At 43.1% G+C, this 18,122-nt stretch overlaps 1 protein-coding gene across 33 annotated transcripts in view; it reads left to right on the top strand.

Annotated features, from left to right (window-relative positions):
- The window catches only part of PTPRF (protein tyrosine phosphatase receptor type F), a 332,623-nt gene that overhangs the window by 112,877 nt on the left and 201,624 nt on the right, over positions 1 to 18,122 (top strand). For all 33 annotated transcript variants that reach the window (XM_085512298.1, XM_085512304.1, XM_085512291.1 and 30 more), the window contains one exon: positions 6,193 to 6,363. In XM_085512298.1, the coding sequence (XP_085368424.1) occupies positions 6,270 to 6,363 (94 nt within the window). In that variant the 5' untranslated portion in view covers positions 6,193 to 6,269. The remainder of the gene's footprint in view (positions 1 to 6,192; positions 6,364 to 18,122) is intronic.

Below are 18,122 nucleotides of genomic sequence, written 5' to 3' on the forward strand. Positions count from 1 at the left end.
CAGGGATTCTGTCTTCGTGGGAGTGGCTGATACAGAAGCACGTTCCGCCCCATGTGGAGTTGCCAGTAGTGAAGGAGAAGCTGAATTTATTTGTAATTTCTGCAGGATTTCACACTGCCATGAATGTTCTGTGCACCTGGTTGTGCAATTGTGTCTGTTCCATAAACACAGAGCTCTGTTGAAAGGGTGATATGCGTGCAACAGTTAGCTTCTTTTAAGGAGACTTTACAGCAGGCATTAAGAACCTATACGCACTGATAGGGTGATCTACAGCGATCTGTACTTAGCGCTCAGCGTGAATGATGGCTGGGCTCGCGAGACTCAAGGCTGATCTATCTTTTAAGTGGACGTTTTGACTTATCGCTGTGGTTATTTAACAGGGCCCTTCATAATCCTTGTTTCACTTGAAGAAATCCTCCTTTTTATCTAGGATTGTCTGCAGGCAGCAATGCCTTTAGAAAGGAGTATCTTTGGAAACAGATGTGGCCAGGAGCTGGGTGTGCTTCTTCAGCCTACACATTCCTGCTGCTCTCATCATGGGTCAGCATTTGGGCTCAGGGTCACAGAGGTCTGCAGCCAGACCAGCAAGCAGCTCAAGGCTTCACACTGTCTAATACTTTACCAAAACAGGGGAGGAAAACTTCTTTCAGGTATCACTGGATTGTTCATTGCTGGTGGGTATATCCCCATGCCCCAACACCACACCAAGCTGTCGGCATTCAGGATATTTTTTTCTGATATTATGGAATTTATTTATTTATTTATTCTGCCCCATTTTTTATTTCCATCCAAACAGATGATGAAAGATTTTCCTGCTGGGGTTTGTTCTCTCTTCTGTCTTCTGCTTTGTAGGGTTTACTGAGAATATTCAGTGCAGTTTCTTTTGCTCTGTCTCATCCCATTACTCACAGTTGTATGCTCGTGGCTAATTACACTCCTCCACTCCTTTCTTGGTGTTTGTATCCTTCATGTACTTACAGATGGTTATCAAATCCCCATCTTGCTTAGCCAGTCTGTCTAGCGCTTGTGACTTGACAGAGATTTTTATCCTTCCTGGTTCTCAAATTGCCTTTCTCACCCCTTCTCTCCAGATGGTTGGGAGTTTTGGATCTGATGCTCCAGTCCTGCTCACACCTGGGTCCTGGAGGTGTGATACCTTTGCTGCTGTGGTAGTTGCTTTAATTTCTGGCCACTTTACTGCAAGTTCATATGAAGTTCTTCCCCAAATCTGTGTCAGTATTACAGTCTTCCCTGTATGTCTCCAATGAATTTCTCTAATACTTTCCCTGCATGTGGGAGGTTGGAGTGAATGAGACTCATTTTGTCTATTTTGTCCATATTGCTGTGCTCCCCAAGCCTCTTTATACTGTATTTCTTGCAGAAAAACACGAAGAAATCTATGCTAAAGGTAGTGAAGTGAAACATTCAGAAGTCATTAACTCTCATGTAACCGTGCTTCTACAACTTTTAATGTGAGCAATGTGATGTCCTCGAATTAAACAGTGCCTCATGGTTTTTGTCTTCTTCCTTCAGAGCACAGCCGAGTAGTTGTATACAGAATGGAGCAGTTGAGCTGTAGCCAATGATTGTTGGGGGTTTTCTTTTTTTAATCCATACATCTTGTATAGTTGGGAGAAGCAATAAAGGTTTAGCCCCTTTTTCACAACCGTCTGAGTGGCATCCACCTCATGTCTTCTGAAATTCCATCCTTGGTCTAGAGAAGGTGTAAGAAGTTTCCACCTTGAAAACCAAATGGGATTGTTTCAAGCTTCTTAATGAAAAGATACTGTTCTGTTTCCAGGTCAGACAAGGATACTGCTTACGCACTGGCATTACCTTCCTAGAGAATAGAATCTCTTACTGTGTCTCCAGCAAATATAGTTTCAGTAGTAGTACTGAAAACCAAACCTGGCAGTTCTATGGATGTACTGCAGGGATTCCTGTGGAGAACAGTTTTTGTGCTGACTTGTTAGATACGTAAAGTTGCAAGTACCTTCAACATACAAAGCTACTTCAGTGCATTGTTTTTGTCGCTCTTTTTGGAACGGGCCTGCTTATTTTGGGGATGCTTTCCTTCCCCGTGCCGTTCATGGCTAGTGACCCACACCACACTTTGCTTCAGTTCAGTTTATTTTCCAGAAGAGTTCATAGAGGACATGAGCTGTTCAGCACTGCTTTGCAATTCTTCTTGACTCTTTAAAGTTGACTGCTTTTTCTAATCTCTTTGCAGTTTCCTATGGGACGTGCTCATTGCCAGCATTTCCGAGTACCATATGAGCCATTGGTATTCTTGGCTCTGTTTTAAATGAGTCCAGCTTTTTCTGCTTGTCTGAAAGAATCAAACCATGCAGGTTTCAAAAATGTTCTCGAGACCTCCTCTTTTCCATCCACCTGCCCTAGGGCAAAATCAGCTATATTTAAATTGAGTTGGCTGTTTCTTTTTGTTGCGCTTTCCAGCTTTCTACTCCTTTGCCAAACTAGCACTTGGTAGTTCTAACATTGAGTTTGGAGCGGAAAGTGGAGTTTAGCTTGCTAAACTCAGAGAGGATTTTACAAAGCCATCTGGAATGTTTAGCTACAGCTTCCTTTTGCCTTACATGGTGTTGAGTTTATAATACTGCCAGGACCAGATGCAGAAATAGCAGTGAGAATGTACATCTATGTTTAAGAGATCTTTTTCTACAGTGCCCGTGAGCCCAAATGCAGTTTCAGCTGTGGGATGCTGGAAGCAATGAGGTTAAAAGGGGGCCTTCAGAAGGAGGGGCTGGAGGTCACCTGGAGGTAGCTCCAGGTGCAGCTTGAGGAGGGCTGGTGTTGTCAAGGCAAAGAGGCAGTAAGTGTCAAAGAGCATTGGCTGATTGCTTGCTGTTGGACTTCGTTCTACCAAAGCAGCACAGATTCTATAACATCTGTTTAGCTGATTACCAGTGCCTACCAACATTACTTGGTTTTATAGCTTTTTTTCTTATATATTTTCCTTATAATGCCTTTCTGACTTGAACAAGAGAAGCCTGTAGGTTTAATTCAAGGTTACTGTTCAAAATTATCAGCGTAATGTTGGCTTTTGAAAGGTGAATTGGGCTTCAGCTCACACCCTGTCACCTTGCTTTGAATACTGGGCTGTCCTCCAGGGAGAGAGCACCTCACTCCTAAAAGTAAGAGAGCTGAACCCCTTGGAGAAACTTTTCTCATATTTTCAATTTCAAAAGAGAATGACAGCAGCTCAGATTTATAAAATTTTAAAACATTCCAATTTTAAGGGCTTTAAATATTGTATGTAGACATGTTTCTCATAGATAGCAACTCTGGAGAGAGGAAGTAGAGAAGATTATTCCTGTTAAAAAGCAAAGGTGCTGTATTAACTTTGGAGGCATAGACAGCAGTCTTGCATAGGGCAGTCTGGCTTATTTCACCAGATGGTAAATTATTATAAAGCACTAAACAGTTGCAAAAAGATCAAATCTATAAAGCATCTGGTAGAGTAACTGGCAATTCATCAGTTTTGCATGATGCGCATTGCATGTATCTCATGGGCTCCAGAGGAAAGTTATAAATCCATCAAGCTGGAGATGGGAGTGAACTCGATCTTATTTGCTGAAAGAAGACAGAAATCAAGAGACCTATTCTTTAGCTGAGGTTTTTGTGTTCCTGAGAGTTATTCCTGAATGAGGGCAGTGGCGGTGCCATTCACATGACTTCTGAATAATCTGTGCTCAAGATACACCATTAGATTGGGTACTTTTGTTGTTAATGGAAGCGAATGAAAGAGAAAAAGCTCTCAGAAAGCTATTCATCCCCAGTCTGGTCTGATACATGCTGAAGATGTTTTCAGCACCACCTGTAAAATGTTCTCTGTCCTAATCTGAAAGAGTTTGATACGCATTGTTTGTTTTGATACAGTAATTTCAGCCCTCTGTTTGTTTTTTTTTTCCCCTCCTATTCTGGTGCCTTTGAGCCGGATGTAATTCTGCTCAACGTGTCCTTCAGTGAGTTTGTGTCTCCAGACTGCACAAATTAGTGCCGCACGTACAGAATTTAGAGCTGTAATCTTCACTCTTAATCCCGACACTTCTTCCCATTCCCCTGTGAGCCTTATCTGGAGGGCTGGCTGACACTGGGCAGCCCGCCTGAGGGCTGAACTGGATTTCCTGTTGGAAATAGAGCTGATGTTGTTATAAAGACACAGCTGCCCGTCTCCGCTGTGTAAGACATTTCACTGGTGCTCTCAGTAATTCTTTGGCAAGGGAGAGAGAGGAGAATATGGAGGCTGAAGAGCAATGGAGAGCCCAGTGTGGCTGATATGAAGAGCCCCTTTTTCTGTATTCACAATCTTGCTGCTGAGCTCACTTGGATTTATTTATTTATTTATTTCATTGAGATAATAAAAGCGGGATGAGATGATCAGTATTCGCTCTGCATCTAGGTTAGAACTAGGTTATTTTGTAAAGTATTTTCAGATGTCTTGGCTGGAGAAGGCATTGCATAAATAAAGATTTCTTTGTATTGTGTGATATTATAACATGTGAAAAGATTTACTGTGCAAATACAGTAACAGAATGAAGAAGAATCATGATCTGCTGTTTGTTAGTACGATGCAATGTAAATATTTGTCTAGGTAGATTCTCTTGAGATTTGGTGTGGATTTCCCTGAACGCTGTGGTTGCTGGCATTCTTTGAACGCTGTTTTTGTCAGAAGTAAACGTGTTCATAACATGTAATGCACACCTCCATCAAAAGCTCTGTGGTTCTCCAAAAAAAAAAAAAAAAAAAAAAAGCAAAAAAAACCCCTAAGCTGCTGCTCTTTCCAGAAATCCAGCTAAACATAAAAAATGTCCTTTTTTTAGCATAGTCAAACATATTTTTTGAAACCTCTTCCAACACTAAGACGTATGTTGTTCCATGTGCAGGCTGTGCATGCAGATACTTTGCTAGAAAAACACTTATGGAGTCCAAAATGATGATACTTACATGTGCACCTCCAGACAGCTGACTTCACCAAGGTACTGCTGGTTGCAGTCTTAGAAAGCCTTTGGGTCTGAAGTCATCGCCCCATTGCTGTGCTGCATGCTGCTGAATCACAGGCTACCCAATGCCAGCGTGAGATTTATTTTGCTATTAGTGCCCTACTGGTAACTTTCTATAGTTCTTGCAGCTTAGCAAAGGAGAGACACATTGACTTATTTTAAATGACTCTCGAGCCTCTGGTGAGATGCCTAGTGCTGAAAGAGTGAGCCACTGTCCCTGCAAGATGTTGTCACTTTGAGGGAATGACGCTTGCTGGCTCCTTTAATGTCTGATTTAGCAGGCAAACCTTAGTCTCTTGTCTTTAAAGTAAGTAGAGTATGTTCTCATAAAAAAAATTAAGGAATGTAGACATACAGAAATACCTTTAGTGTTTTTTGTTTTGTTTTGTTTTTTTAATACCTGTCTTTCTGGTTGTGTTTCAAAGAATTTTTTACATTTCTGTATCCAAGCAGATCTTCAGGTTGAGCCAATTACCAAGACCTTTTGCTTTGTTTTGGAGATGGGTTATTCAGTTCTTTTAGACTCCCCCTCCTGTCCTCTTTGGAGAGGATGAAGCTTAGCTCTTTGCTTTAGATAAATGTTCTCTTTAAAGGCATTTCACCATTATTTTCTATTGACGTTCTCATTTGCTCTATGAACTGGAAGCTGACTGTTCAGCTGTTTTGTCTCATTCTTCAGACCCTACTGAGGTTCAGGTGCAGTTGGTGCAACAAAAGGGTGCCCTTTTCTATACCATTTGTTTACCAGTCCAGCTACGCTGAACATAGCTGACCACAAAGCATTATGTGTAGGCAACGAAGCATGTCTCTCTTGGGCAGACAAGGAGAGTTATGTGAACTTAAGACACTGTTTCTGGTAATGTGCATCTTCAGAACTATTTGTTGTACAAACATGGTAAGAACAACTAAACTATGTATTAACAGGCTGTAACAGAGTCTGGACCTGAAGGCAGACTTGAAGATGGTGATGCTTTTATAGCTTGTGCCCCTTAAAAACAGCCTGCTTGGTTGAGGAGTATTAGTGTGATGCTATGCTGCTCAAGCAGGAAAGATAGTCAAATTTCACTTGTATTTGTGTTTTAATCATGTCTTTACAGTTTAGTTTGACATGTCAGCAGTTAATGTATGCATTGTATTTAAGCATTTTTCTTCCTCCCTTGGCTTGCAGGAGTAAGTCTGTGTCTGTAACGCTGGATGTGCTGACCACTTGCCTCAGACTGAAGAGGACTTGCTCTGCTTTGGAATATGGTGCCTAACTTCTGTGTCTCAGTACTCACTGTGCCAGCAGTCATCCTGTGCTGCTTGATGCTGCCTGATCCTGCTAAAGCAGGAGCTGAAAGTAAGTAACATTCATTTTTTTTCTTTAAGGCTTGATTGTTTTGCAAGTTTTCTTTCGTCAAATACTCTAACTTCTGGGTGTGTACTGGCAACACTGAGGACGAAGGGATAACCCTCCAAATCTTGTTTTCCAGTGCAGTCAGTGAAGATAAGCAGTATGTGTGTGAAGGGGCAAAAATAGAACTAAAAAAGCTGGCAGCATTTATTCAAACGCAGGATGAGCTTCAGTAGTAGCTGCAAGATAAAAACCTGACAATTTGATTGCTAACATGTACAGATGAGTAAAGAAAATTGGGGGTGGAGGAAGAGAGATGTATTGGGGTTGAAGTAATCCCTGTTACTTTATTTTGTTCTTCTAGCAGCTCTTACAGTTTCTGTAGACCTGAAACATCTCTCCCAAGTCAGTGGATGATTGAAAACTGATGGGAAAATGTTCAAGTCTTTACCTGTTGGTGTAGCTGTCCTACACCTGTAGGAGAATTGGAGTCAAGCATTTCCTGTGGTGGTACTTAAGGTGTTCTCCTCATGTCTGGCACCTGAGGTCCTTAGGAATTCAGCCTTTGTAGCTCTCTGCTGGCAGCATGGGGTGGGACAGCCCGCTACGAGCTGCTGCGGTGCTTTGGTTATTATCACACGTATCTGCATGTTGTTGAGCACCTCTGTGCACCAACAATTAATAGTTTTGGAGGATTTGTTTTTCAGAGTGGCCAAACATTGACATGTTCATTGCAGGCTCTCATGCAGTTGTGAATACTCAGTGCCTTTGCAAACTCCCAGGGCCTGTGGGATGCTCCAGGTGGAGCAGGGAGGTGACCATGATGCACCTCCTGAGCTGCCACCAGCCATCTGCCTCTCACTCTAGCTTTAGTTGGTCACCAGGCTTTGTAATTGAGATGTAACTTGGTGAAGGCTGAAGGAGGTCTCCATGCCATTAAGAACCTGGCTGGGTGGAGAAAATGGACTGGAATTCTTCAGTGTCCTTGACTAAAGGGGAAGAGTAAATTTGGAGAAGCTGAAGAGGGGGCTGAAGATTGATGTGAAGAAAGATGAAAATTTACTATTTTTACCATCACTAGAGGTGCTAGAAGAGGTTTATTTAGATTATTTTAAGTCTATGTGTTAAGTCCCATTTTGGAGTCTGGCACAGAGAAGTATATATTTCATGTTTCGAGGTATGAAAAAAAAATTCATTATCGTCATCCTGGTCCCTGCAAGGAATAAACACATTCCTCCATCAGCTGTGCACAAGCTGGTGGAGTTTGAGACATCCTAGGACAGTTCTTGGTCTAAGGATAATCTGTAGTGGATATGGTTTGCCAGTTATGTGGAATGCTTCCACATGCTTACAGTGAAGAAACTTGGCTCTGTTTCACAGGCCCAGATCCAAATATTGGTGTCTCAGATGTGCAACACTTCTGTCTTGAGAAGCAAACATATCAGTATGTATGTCTTTTTCTCCGGTGCAGACTGACTCTGAATTACTTTATCCTAATCTGCAAGGCAAATCTGGGAGGACAGTGACCTTTTAACTGCTACAGCCACTGTAGATTAACTGAGGTCTTTCTGGATGGGAAGTGTTGCTCTGTGTGTTTTGGCAACTGATAGATTCTTTTGCCCTTCTGACTTTTAACATTGATGCTCCCAGTGGCAGGGAGATGTTTGAAGGGCAGGCGACCGAGGGAAACTTTGCACTTATGCAGTTTCAGGATTAATTTTTTGCTGTATTGTATACTACTGTCAGTGGTGGAGCTGGGCAAAATATGGTAGTGGAAATGGTGTTTGGGAGTCCTGGTAGAGAACTCCCTGATGGGAAGAATGTATGGTGGACCTTATTGCAAAAGGTAGAAAGAGATGTTGATAAGAGGCACCTCATATGCCCTCTCCTCATTTTTATTGTCCTCTAAGCATCTTGGTGTCCCCAGTCAAAGATAGTTCACTTGGATTCCTGATGAAATTTGGCTGTGCCTGGTATATCCCTGTGATTCTTCCTTTTTCCCATTGCAGTGCTGCTGGGATGCAGCAGAAGGATGGCGAGGCTCTGGATCACAGAATGCTCCTCTGTTTCTCCAATTAAAAATAATTCAATAATGGTAGCACAGTTATCTCTGCATTCCTGGAGTCAGTCTGCAGCATTGCTTTGGTACTGGTAGGAAGGGTTGGGGCAGGGGCTGCCTCTGCCAGCAGCTGGGTGCTGCAGAACCTGGGCGCCCCTACCTTCCCAGCCTGTGCTTTGTAGCTGTTGTTGTCACAACACATTCAGCCTGGCTGCTCGAGCTTGCTGACAATTAGGCAGCTGGCAGACAGCAAGACGTTAACGCCTGAGATAAAACAGATTGAATATGTATCACATAGCGGAATTAGCGGCGGGTGCGCTGCAATGCTGCTCCTGGAGCTGAGTTCACAGGGACTGTGAATAACACCAGCAATGAGGAATCGAAGGGGCATCCAGAGGTTAAACACACGGCTCTCTGGGTTTCTCCCTGCAAGCAGGATGGAGTCAGTGCTTTCGGGGCCTCTCCAGTGAGGGGTTTGGAGGAGAAAGGTGAGCAGGAGGGGGGTATGTGTGAGGAACGGTCGATAGGGAAGTGCTAATTTGGCAGAAAGCACTTTCAAATCCTCGCCTGCTTTTACAGACTGCAGTAAGAAATTATTAAATTTTCTCTGTGATCTGAGTGTGTTTCTGTCAGGGTGACCCTAATTCCATTAGAGCGGCTCAGAGCTGATTCAGGATGACTGTTTTACACTTTCTCCCTCAGCTTGCTTGTGTTTTTTATGCACTCTGTGCATCCCTGTCTGTCAGCTTTTGATTGTGCAAGGGAAAAACGGCTTTGCAGATTTCATTTAATGTTCAGTTCAATTGTCAGCTAAAAGATGCTCTTTTCAAGCCTTCGGAAATGTGTCATTTACTCTAATAAAATAAATAAATAACAAAACAACAACAAAAATCCCCTCTCAAAACAAAACGCTGAGAAACCAGGGGGAAAAAATCAATACCCTCATCAGTGATGTGTTCTGTTGTTGGTCTGTTTTCTTAAAATTAGGCTTTGTATTTGATGTCCTCAGCAAGGCTTCCATTAGCCAAAGGAAGGGATTAGGTGACCCATCCCCAAAATCACAGAATTTCAAAGGTCTTAAGGAAGAAAAGCTCTCCAAAAGTGACCTTGTAGAAGGAAAGAACCAGGGCAGTGGCTTTGGGCAACTAGGTGTGAAGTGAGACCTGGTAAACAAACAATTTGCACCTTCTGATTTCTAAAGATGGAGCAAACTTGACTTTTGTTTAAGGGCAGCTTGCAGCAGTGGGCTGGTGCCTGTAGGACAGGTCCTTCACTTCCCATCTCCTCCTGTGAGTGAGGACCTCAAATCCAAAGCAGCTCAAACCTACCCTTGGTCCTTTCTATCAGATAGGTGTATATGCCATGCAGATTCTTCCCATAGTTTCTTGGGTGCAAGGTGTACTGAGGAGGCACCTAAAAACAAATAGAAAGCTGAGGTGTTGAAAATTGTGAAGTGTGAGAAATGGGAGAGAACCATGCCCTTCCTAGATGCATGATTCCAGGTGAGCTCTGTTTTGCCAGGGGTTTTGCCCTGCAGGTGAAGTGCTGTCCAGAGATTTTGGATGGAAGAGCACTGGAGCTTTTGCTGTCATTCACTTCTCTTGTGCCCCAGGTGTGTGCCTACCTGTACTGCTTTGCTCCTGTGATGCAGGTGGAGCTTTGTTCCCCAGTTCAGCTCTGCCTCTTGACTTTGCATCCCAAATGGTGGCTCAGTGGCAGGTGCTTTGGACTTGATGTTGTGCTTTGCAGAGCTGAATGGCAGGGTCCCATCCGGAAAGCTGGACCTGAGGTTTTTCCATTGCTGACTTACATCTGTTTCCACTTCCTCATTTTTGTTTGCATGCCCATCCCCAAACACTGAATGTAGTGATTAGGTGTAATTGGTATGATCAGATCCAGGTATTACAACACAGGTAAATACTAATTTTCTGCAATTCTGCCTTGACTAGCTTGACAAATTCAATCAGTGAAAAGAACATGTAAAAGATTGTTTAGGAAAGCCCCTGTAACTGAGGCACTGGGGTTGCATCATTGAGGGGCAGGCTGAAATATTAACCACAGTCATTGTGCAGCTCATTTTTACTGTCCTTACTCATCATATATATTTTTTAGGCATAAATGATACCTCACTTTTCTGTAAAATATCTAGGTGTTGCTGGCTTGTAGCCAAGCATTGCAGATGTAAAAGATAGGAAGGACACTGTAAAAGCAAATGCTGTGTTGAGAGTAGACAACAGATCTTTCTGCATTTATAGCCATGCCCCTTTTGTTCCAGCACTTGCAGGACTCCTGTGAATTTGTTTGGATAGCTACCTACAGCAGGTCACAGCATTGCAATTTGTCTTTTTTATTTATTCTTAAAGCCACCATCACTCATCAGTCAACATCAGGTGCTGGGTCAAAGGTCTGCCTTAGCCCCATAGCTCTTATCCAGCAGTGGTCATGACAAAGACCTATGGAGGATGTAAGAACAGCATAAATATTTAGCGATCCCTTCCTGGCGCCATATTCCAGTCCCCAGTGACAAGTTGCTCCTGAACCCAGGGCTGCAATGCAACTTCAGACAGCATCTTGCTTTCGAAGAGCTCTGGGCATGTTATCACTCATCAGTCGTCTTGTGGGGCTGCTGGTTTGAAGGAGGTCTGCGTGTAGGCTCTGTCTTGTGCCTCTGCACCAGGCTCCTCATGTCACACATCTGCCTGCCACCCATGGTATTGAGATGGGGCTGGGTGGCCAGAGCTGCTCTGCTGCTCTTCACATCTATGCAAGCTATTGGTGTGGCAGCAGGAGCTGGAGGCAGATATACTGAGTACACTTTCTTGAGAGAGAGAGAGTATGTTCTAAAAATGTACTTATTGGCTGGGTGATATAGAAAAACAGTAAAGCGAGCTGCTTAAAATTTTATCTACAGTGTAGATTCATAGATTGTAGGGCCAGAAATCAGATCAGTGTAGACTTGTACTGTGACCTGCACAGCGGAGGCTGTGTAATTTCAGAGAGTAATTTTTGCATCTGCTTTTAACAGCTCTGAATGATGTAGCACGTAGCTTTTAAGAGACTATCAAATCATGATTTGAAGACTAAATGGTGGAGAATTTACCCATCTCCTGTGTGATCTGGGAAAATGGCAAGTAATCATTACTTCTACAAATCTGTATTTATTTTAGGCTTGGTTTGTGTGTTTTTGGGTTCAGACTCTGGATGCTGTAACCTGTGTCAGCTAAGCTAGAGATTCATGCCACTTAATGCAGTCTCCCTGAGAAGCAACTTAGAACATAAAAGTCAGACAGTCTTGAAAGTTTGTCCTTTTTATTGTGGGAAAAATGAATTGGTCTTGATTTTTCTGATCAGGGATCATATTTATAGGTCTCCACAAATCTTGCAGACTTCTAGAAGTGTTGTTAAAGCCAGGAGACCAGCACTGAGAAAAGATCTGTCACCTTGTGTCACACAACAGTTTTTACATGTTTGCCCATAGCTTTGAGGTGGAAACATGGTCCTCTATGATGACCTTGGGATCTCTTCTTAAGTCTCCAATTGCCAGGATGCAAACTCCTGTTTTGTTAGCGTGGCTTGGGTTCTTTAACTTCATAGAAAGATCAGAGTGGATGGGACTCGGAGTGCCTGGTCGAGCTGTAGGCATCCCTGCTCATTGCAGTAGAGTGTTGCACTTGATGGCCTTTAAGGTCCCTTCTGACTCCAAGGATTCTGTGAAAATACCTTTTGCTGTATCACAGCTCATCTTACCCAAGTAATTTTGTCCAAGTAACCAACCCTTGCTGTTATTTACCAACTATCGGTCTTGTAAAGCTCGTCCTTCAGTTTCCAAATGTAGTTGCAGGCTGGTTGTGTGTATTCCCAGATGTTGGCTAGTTGTGACTGCACAGGCTGCTGTGAATACTTCAGGGAGATGTTTTAAAATATTCCCTAGTAGTGATGGTGGCATCCTTTGAGATGAAAAGTAGTGCTGGGGAATACTGATTAAGTAATATGGTTTGTCATGCTGTCATTCCTCAGGTGAGGAAAAAGTATGAGGCCTGCTGGAGCTTGTGCTGTTTTAGCTGATCAGTTGTAAAAAAGCAATAAAGTAGTAATATGGATGCCTTTTTTCTTTCTATTTTTGTTCTTTGATTATCTGTTCATTGTGTTGGCACTTTGGAATGATGGGATATTGTAATACAGGATGAAGAAGCACGATTTAGTGAACAACTACAAGTATGAAATTTGCTCAGAATGTTGTTCAATCTGTTTTGATGGCGTGTTGTGTGTTTCGTTTTTCTTTAAATAAATCTTTTGTTCATAGATGTTTTTCTCTCTGGTAAGATGTCCGTCTTTGTGTAAAAGTAGCTGGGAAGCAGTGGTGTGCTTTTAATTGAATGCTGTATTTAGCTCCTTGTGTGAATCAGTGCTTTGTCTATGCTGAAGACAAATCTCATTTATTTTGTTGATCTGAAAGCACCAGAGGGTGCTTGCTGGAAGCCCTAAGTTGTAGAAATGTCTTTTGACTCAAACGCTTTATTGACATATGATTAGTGGATTAAACCAAAGCACATCTGATGTACAACGGATTTACATTAGTGTGTGAACTGCAGGCTGCAGTGCCAGACTTTGTCCTGAATGTTCGTTCCGTTTGGGCTTTTTTGGGTGTGTTATAGTGTGAGGCCTTCATAATCAGGGCACTCCACATAGCATTAAAGAAATAATTACAAAATATTTTCCACTTCATGCTATGCACACTGGAATGAGCCCTGCTGTCCTTTTCAGGTTGCCCTTCATTAGATGCGTTACCATTGTTTGCCATTTTTTTCCCATTAATTAACACTACAGTTTCCATTAGTGCATTTTGAAAATTGGGCTGACTCTTACAAATAGCATCTGGTCAAAACATAGAGCAAGTGGAAAGGCCACTGCAGGCTGGTGGCACCAGGGTGGCTGCTGCACATTGGCGTGCTGGGTGCTGTCAGCATGGCAGGTTCCTCCGCTGTGAGGGGTTGCTGAGCTCCAGTTGATGCTGGCTTCTCTGGGAACACGGTCCCATAGAGAGGACAATAATCACCCACATTTGACACTGGTTAATACCGCACGTTTAAGAGGAAGGCTGTGCCCTCAGGTTCCTTCTTGCCTGCTTTTGATGCGTTTCTCTTTTTTTTATTATTCGAAATAATTTCTACCTCTGATGACTGTCCTGGTTCACCCCAAAGGTGAATGATAAAAGCCCTTGCAAGTTAATTGTAGTGTAGGGAGGAGAAGACGATGGCTCTCAAGCTTGTACTTGGATATTGGAGTGCAGAACACCTACGTGTTTTCATTCTGTTTATTTTTAGACAAGTTCACTTCAACTATTAACGTACGTGTTGTTACTTCTGGTAAAAGTTGCTTGGAAAAATGGAATCCAAAAAGGCCAGGAAACATCCTGCAGCTTTACTCACACAGGTCTGTTTGCCCCTGTAAAACTCCGTTTGTTACAACCAGTTTGAGTCCTGGCACCAGCACAAGTGTGCCTGGCAGACAGGATGGTACATTGTCACCAGCTTGTCAAATCCAGTTCATGGCTTGTGAGGGTGGTAGACGTGCACACATTGCCAAGTTGCTGCTTTCAGTGTGGAGCTCTACATAAGGCAGAGATAGTATTTCGCTGGTTTTGGAGCTAAAAACTGAAGTCCTCACTTTGGTGGTAAACGTGAGAGTTGCCGTGAATGGATTTCAGCCCTTGTATTTGACAAAAGCCAGCTTGGAAGCAAGAGAAGGCCGTAAGTATATTTACTTATGCAGTGTTTAATTACATGAGGGAAGATTCATTGAAGAACTGAGTGATGAGCGGTGAAAATCCTGTGAAATGCCTAGGATGATTAAACTACCGATGTGATGGGGATGGCTACCTGTTTTCATCTTATGTAGCATCAAACAGATAAGCTTTCTGTGGTGTCAGAATGCAAGAAAACCCTGACAGAAATGGGCTTCTCTCATTCGTCTACCATTCTTTGATTTACGGGGCATTTAATAAGTGATGGGGCCATGGCAGCAGGGGGAGGGAAGCGAGAGGGAAAGTAGAGAAAATACTTTCATATTCTCTTGTAAAACTCCGGGATGCCTTGTCCTGGCACAGTGTGCTCGTTCTGGGCGTGCTGAGCACAACGAATTGCCTGGGGCTCTCAGGGGGATGTTAAGGGGCAGTCCAAGAGCTGGAAGAGCTCTCTCTGCTCCTATTCCCTGTAAGGGGAGGTAATGGTCCTGGCTGTTATCTTACCATTCGTGTGTCCTGTGAGGGCTTCCAGGGTACTCCTATATGCTCTGTTGCATGCGCTACAGTAGGGGTTATGCTAAGTTCTTTGTTATAAGCTGTTTGGTTTACCTTTGTATGAATTTCTTTCATGGCCGAAATGCTCCTTGCTTGATTTTCTGCCAGAGCTGAAGTTGGGGGGCTGTGGTTTATGAGTTGGGTGCTTGCTTCTTGGCTCTTTCTGCAGAAATTGTATTTGGATGCTTTTGAAAACAGAGAGGATTTTTGCTTCTGTACTCTGTAATACAAGCAGTGGTGTCGTTTACAGATAAAACGTCTATGAAAATGTTTGACCTTACCACAGGTGCACTTCAGTAGTTTTGAGGGGAAGGGAACCTGGTTTGTGGAAGGGAGTGACCCATAGAGGAGTGTGCTGCTGAATAATAGGGACTTCATGCAAATCGTTAAGTGCATGTGACTGATGAGTGCTGTCAGAGCTTGTACGCACCTAAATCACCTCTATATTCGTTCTGTGAATGAAGGCAGAGCTGTTTTAATCTCAGCCTTTGAGGACCCAGAGGCAATCCTCCTGCTCCAGCAGCACAGTGTGATACAATCGGAGAGGGTGAGTTCACACGCACTGTGATGTTTGTTTCCCAGTATATCCCTCAAGTTAAGACAACTGTGTAAATACAGAGTTTTCTTTGTTGAGCTTCTGCTGCACTTCTGTATTATGTGATGTAATCATTGCTGGACTGCATCAAACTCAAGGCCTGTGTAGCTCAGAATTACCTCCCATAGTCTCCAGCAGTGGCCAACAAATGCAATGTCTTTAAGGGAGGTGTGAAAAGGAAGACGTTCTCTGCTCTTTTCATCCCACTCAAATTAGTTCCCATTTCATATCTAAAATTAGGTATTGTTGTAAGAAGCTGGATGCTTATTATTGCTTCTCTAAAGCATTATTAATTGCAACAACTTTAAATATTGTTACATCCACACAGGCAAAGGAACAATACCCAACGTAGATTTGTCAAGGTCAGATCAATCTAATTTCCTTTAATGACAGGATAACAGGCCTTGTGAATGGAGAAGCAGTAGATGTCATTTATCTTTAGTAAAGCTTTCAATACTCCCTCATGAGACTTTTTCTCATGAAACATCTGCTCATAGGGTGGGTATTTGGCAGTTTGGTAGCATTCAGCATTTGCAGTAATGATCTCTCTGATAGAATAGAGAACATGCTTATTAAATTTGCAGGCAGCAACAAGCTGGGAAGAGCAGCAAGCATGTTGGAGGACACCAATAGAATTCAAAATGATCTTTACAAATTGGAGAAACTGTCTGAAAGGAAGTGTGTCAATAAGGGGAAATGCAGATAGATGTTTGAAAATAGGAGTAATCAGCTACATAAATACAGAATGAGACACAACTGCCTAAACAGCTGGTAGACAGCAACCTTGTGCAGTTCTACTGGATCAGAAGCTGTACAGGAGTCAACGGAGTCAACAATGCTGTGCTCTTCTGGGATATACAAACTCAGCGCTATGTAGAAATGAGGAGCACTGTCCCAAAGACCTACTAGATCTGATAGCCTTTCTGCTCTGCTCATACTGATGAGGTCTCCAACTCATGAATCAGTCTAGAGAACCTACAGAACGAGGTGAATGCAGACCTCCTGCCTGGTGCTAGGAGAAGGTTCTTAAATGGGAGGTTCAGGTCAGGTGCCGAGCAAAGCTTGTGAACACCAAGGAAAAGTGGAAATGCTTGTCTTTTTTCTTCCTTTAAGTAACTGCACACCAACCTCTGGACATTTATGGGGTGAGTGAAGTCCAAAGACTTTGAAAGGAGAGTGCCATGTGCTAAAAGATAACTTATTTCATGGCTTAGTTGCTGTTGTTAAGAAACAAGCTGTTTGCTCGCTGGAGCTTCTCCTGTTCTGTGTTTTGTGTCTAAGAGCCATGTACTGCTTGGAAAGCCTTCTCAAGAACAGATCAGAAGAAATTTCTTTATCTTTTTCATTTAAAAAAAAAATTAATATGAATTTATTAAAATCAAGATACAGGCTGTTACGGGAGCTCCTGCATTCTGGAAACTCTGGCCATTCTGTTGGGATGTTTTTTGCCGTCAGACTTTGGCTTCGAACTGCAATTATTTTTCACAAGACCGAGAATGAAGTCTGTTGCCTGTTATGAATAATAGAGTATGGTAATATTACAGCTCTATATGCAAACTCGGCAGACTGGCGGCACAGCTGCTAAGCGTTACGTTTTTAAAATATGTACAATCTTTTGTCAACAGAATTAAAAACAGGAACATTACACGGTTTGTTTCTGCATGAGGGTGTTTTGTAAGGAAATTTAATGATGAACTGTTCTACGTTTTGACCTTTAAAAATTTTTCTGAGCCTTTGCGCTTTCTAGTGAATGGGGGAGGATTCTCAAATTAAGACGTGGAATCCTGATGGTGCCTCTGACATTTCCTGGGCCTGGCTGGGTACCTGTGCTTGATTAGGTTTGTAATGGCACTGCTCTGCCAAGCTGGAGCCCCTTGTCTGCTCTGCAGCTGAGCTTTCTCTAACACGTTTGCACTCTAAACCTCATTCCAATTAAAAGGTGATGCTGTTCTGGTAATGGAAAGTTGTTTTATTGTTCCTCTCCTCTGATATGCATGTGAGTAGAAGTGGTGTAGGGAAGTGTTATCGCTGTTGTTTTTGTCTTTCTTCCCTATCTTCTATCAGTCTTCATATTAAAAAAAACCCACAAAAACAAGTGAGGAATGCAGCATGCCCAGCTGTCTGAGGGTGAATGTGAATCAGCGAGATAAACCTTCAGAGGGGGTAATGGGTCTGACTACAGATGATCCCTCAGCACTCTGCTCCCATCCTGCAGCCTCAGCTGCCTGTGGAACTTCAGGCAGTGGGAGATGTTTGCAAATACAGCAAGGAATGCAAGGCAGCCCATCTCCTGGGTGCTAAGCGGGGACTGATGCTCACTCAGGCAAAATCTGCTGCTGCTGCTCTCTTACCCATGGAGCAGGGAAATGGTGGGAACAACCATGAAAATGAGAGTGCTCAAAATAATGAGTAAGTGCAAAGAACAAAGCACACTTAAGTTTTCTGGAAAGTGCCAGAATGGGCTTTGCTGCCTTACTGCAGAGGGGAAGCTGCAGAGTGCTGAGCTCTGCTCTCTGGAAACACAACAGGGCTCAAGGGAACGGCATGGAGCTGCATCTGAGGAGGGTCAAGGAAAAGCTCTGCACCAGAGGGCAGTGAACATGAAACAGGTTGCACAGGGCAGAAGGCTCAGCCCCAAGCTGCTGGTGCTCAGGGAGATTTGGGACACCACTCTCAGCCATAGAGTTTGGGTGGTACAGTGGAGCAAGGAGCTGGATTCCATGATCCTTGGGAGTCAGGATACTCTGAAACTCTGTGACCAGCCGTGGTGCTACTCTGCCCAGTGCCTCCTTGAGTGCTCTGTGCTGTTCCCA

Source organism: Coturnix japonica, chromosome 11 (genome assembly GCF_054131305.1).
Source record: "Coturnix japonica strain WE chromosome 11, WE-NBRP24, whole genome shotgun sequence".
NCBI lineage: Eukaryota > Metazoa > Chordata > Aves > Galliformes > Phasianidae > Coturnix > Coturnix japonica.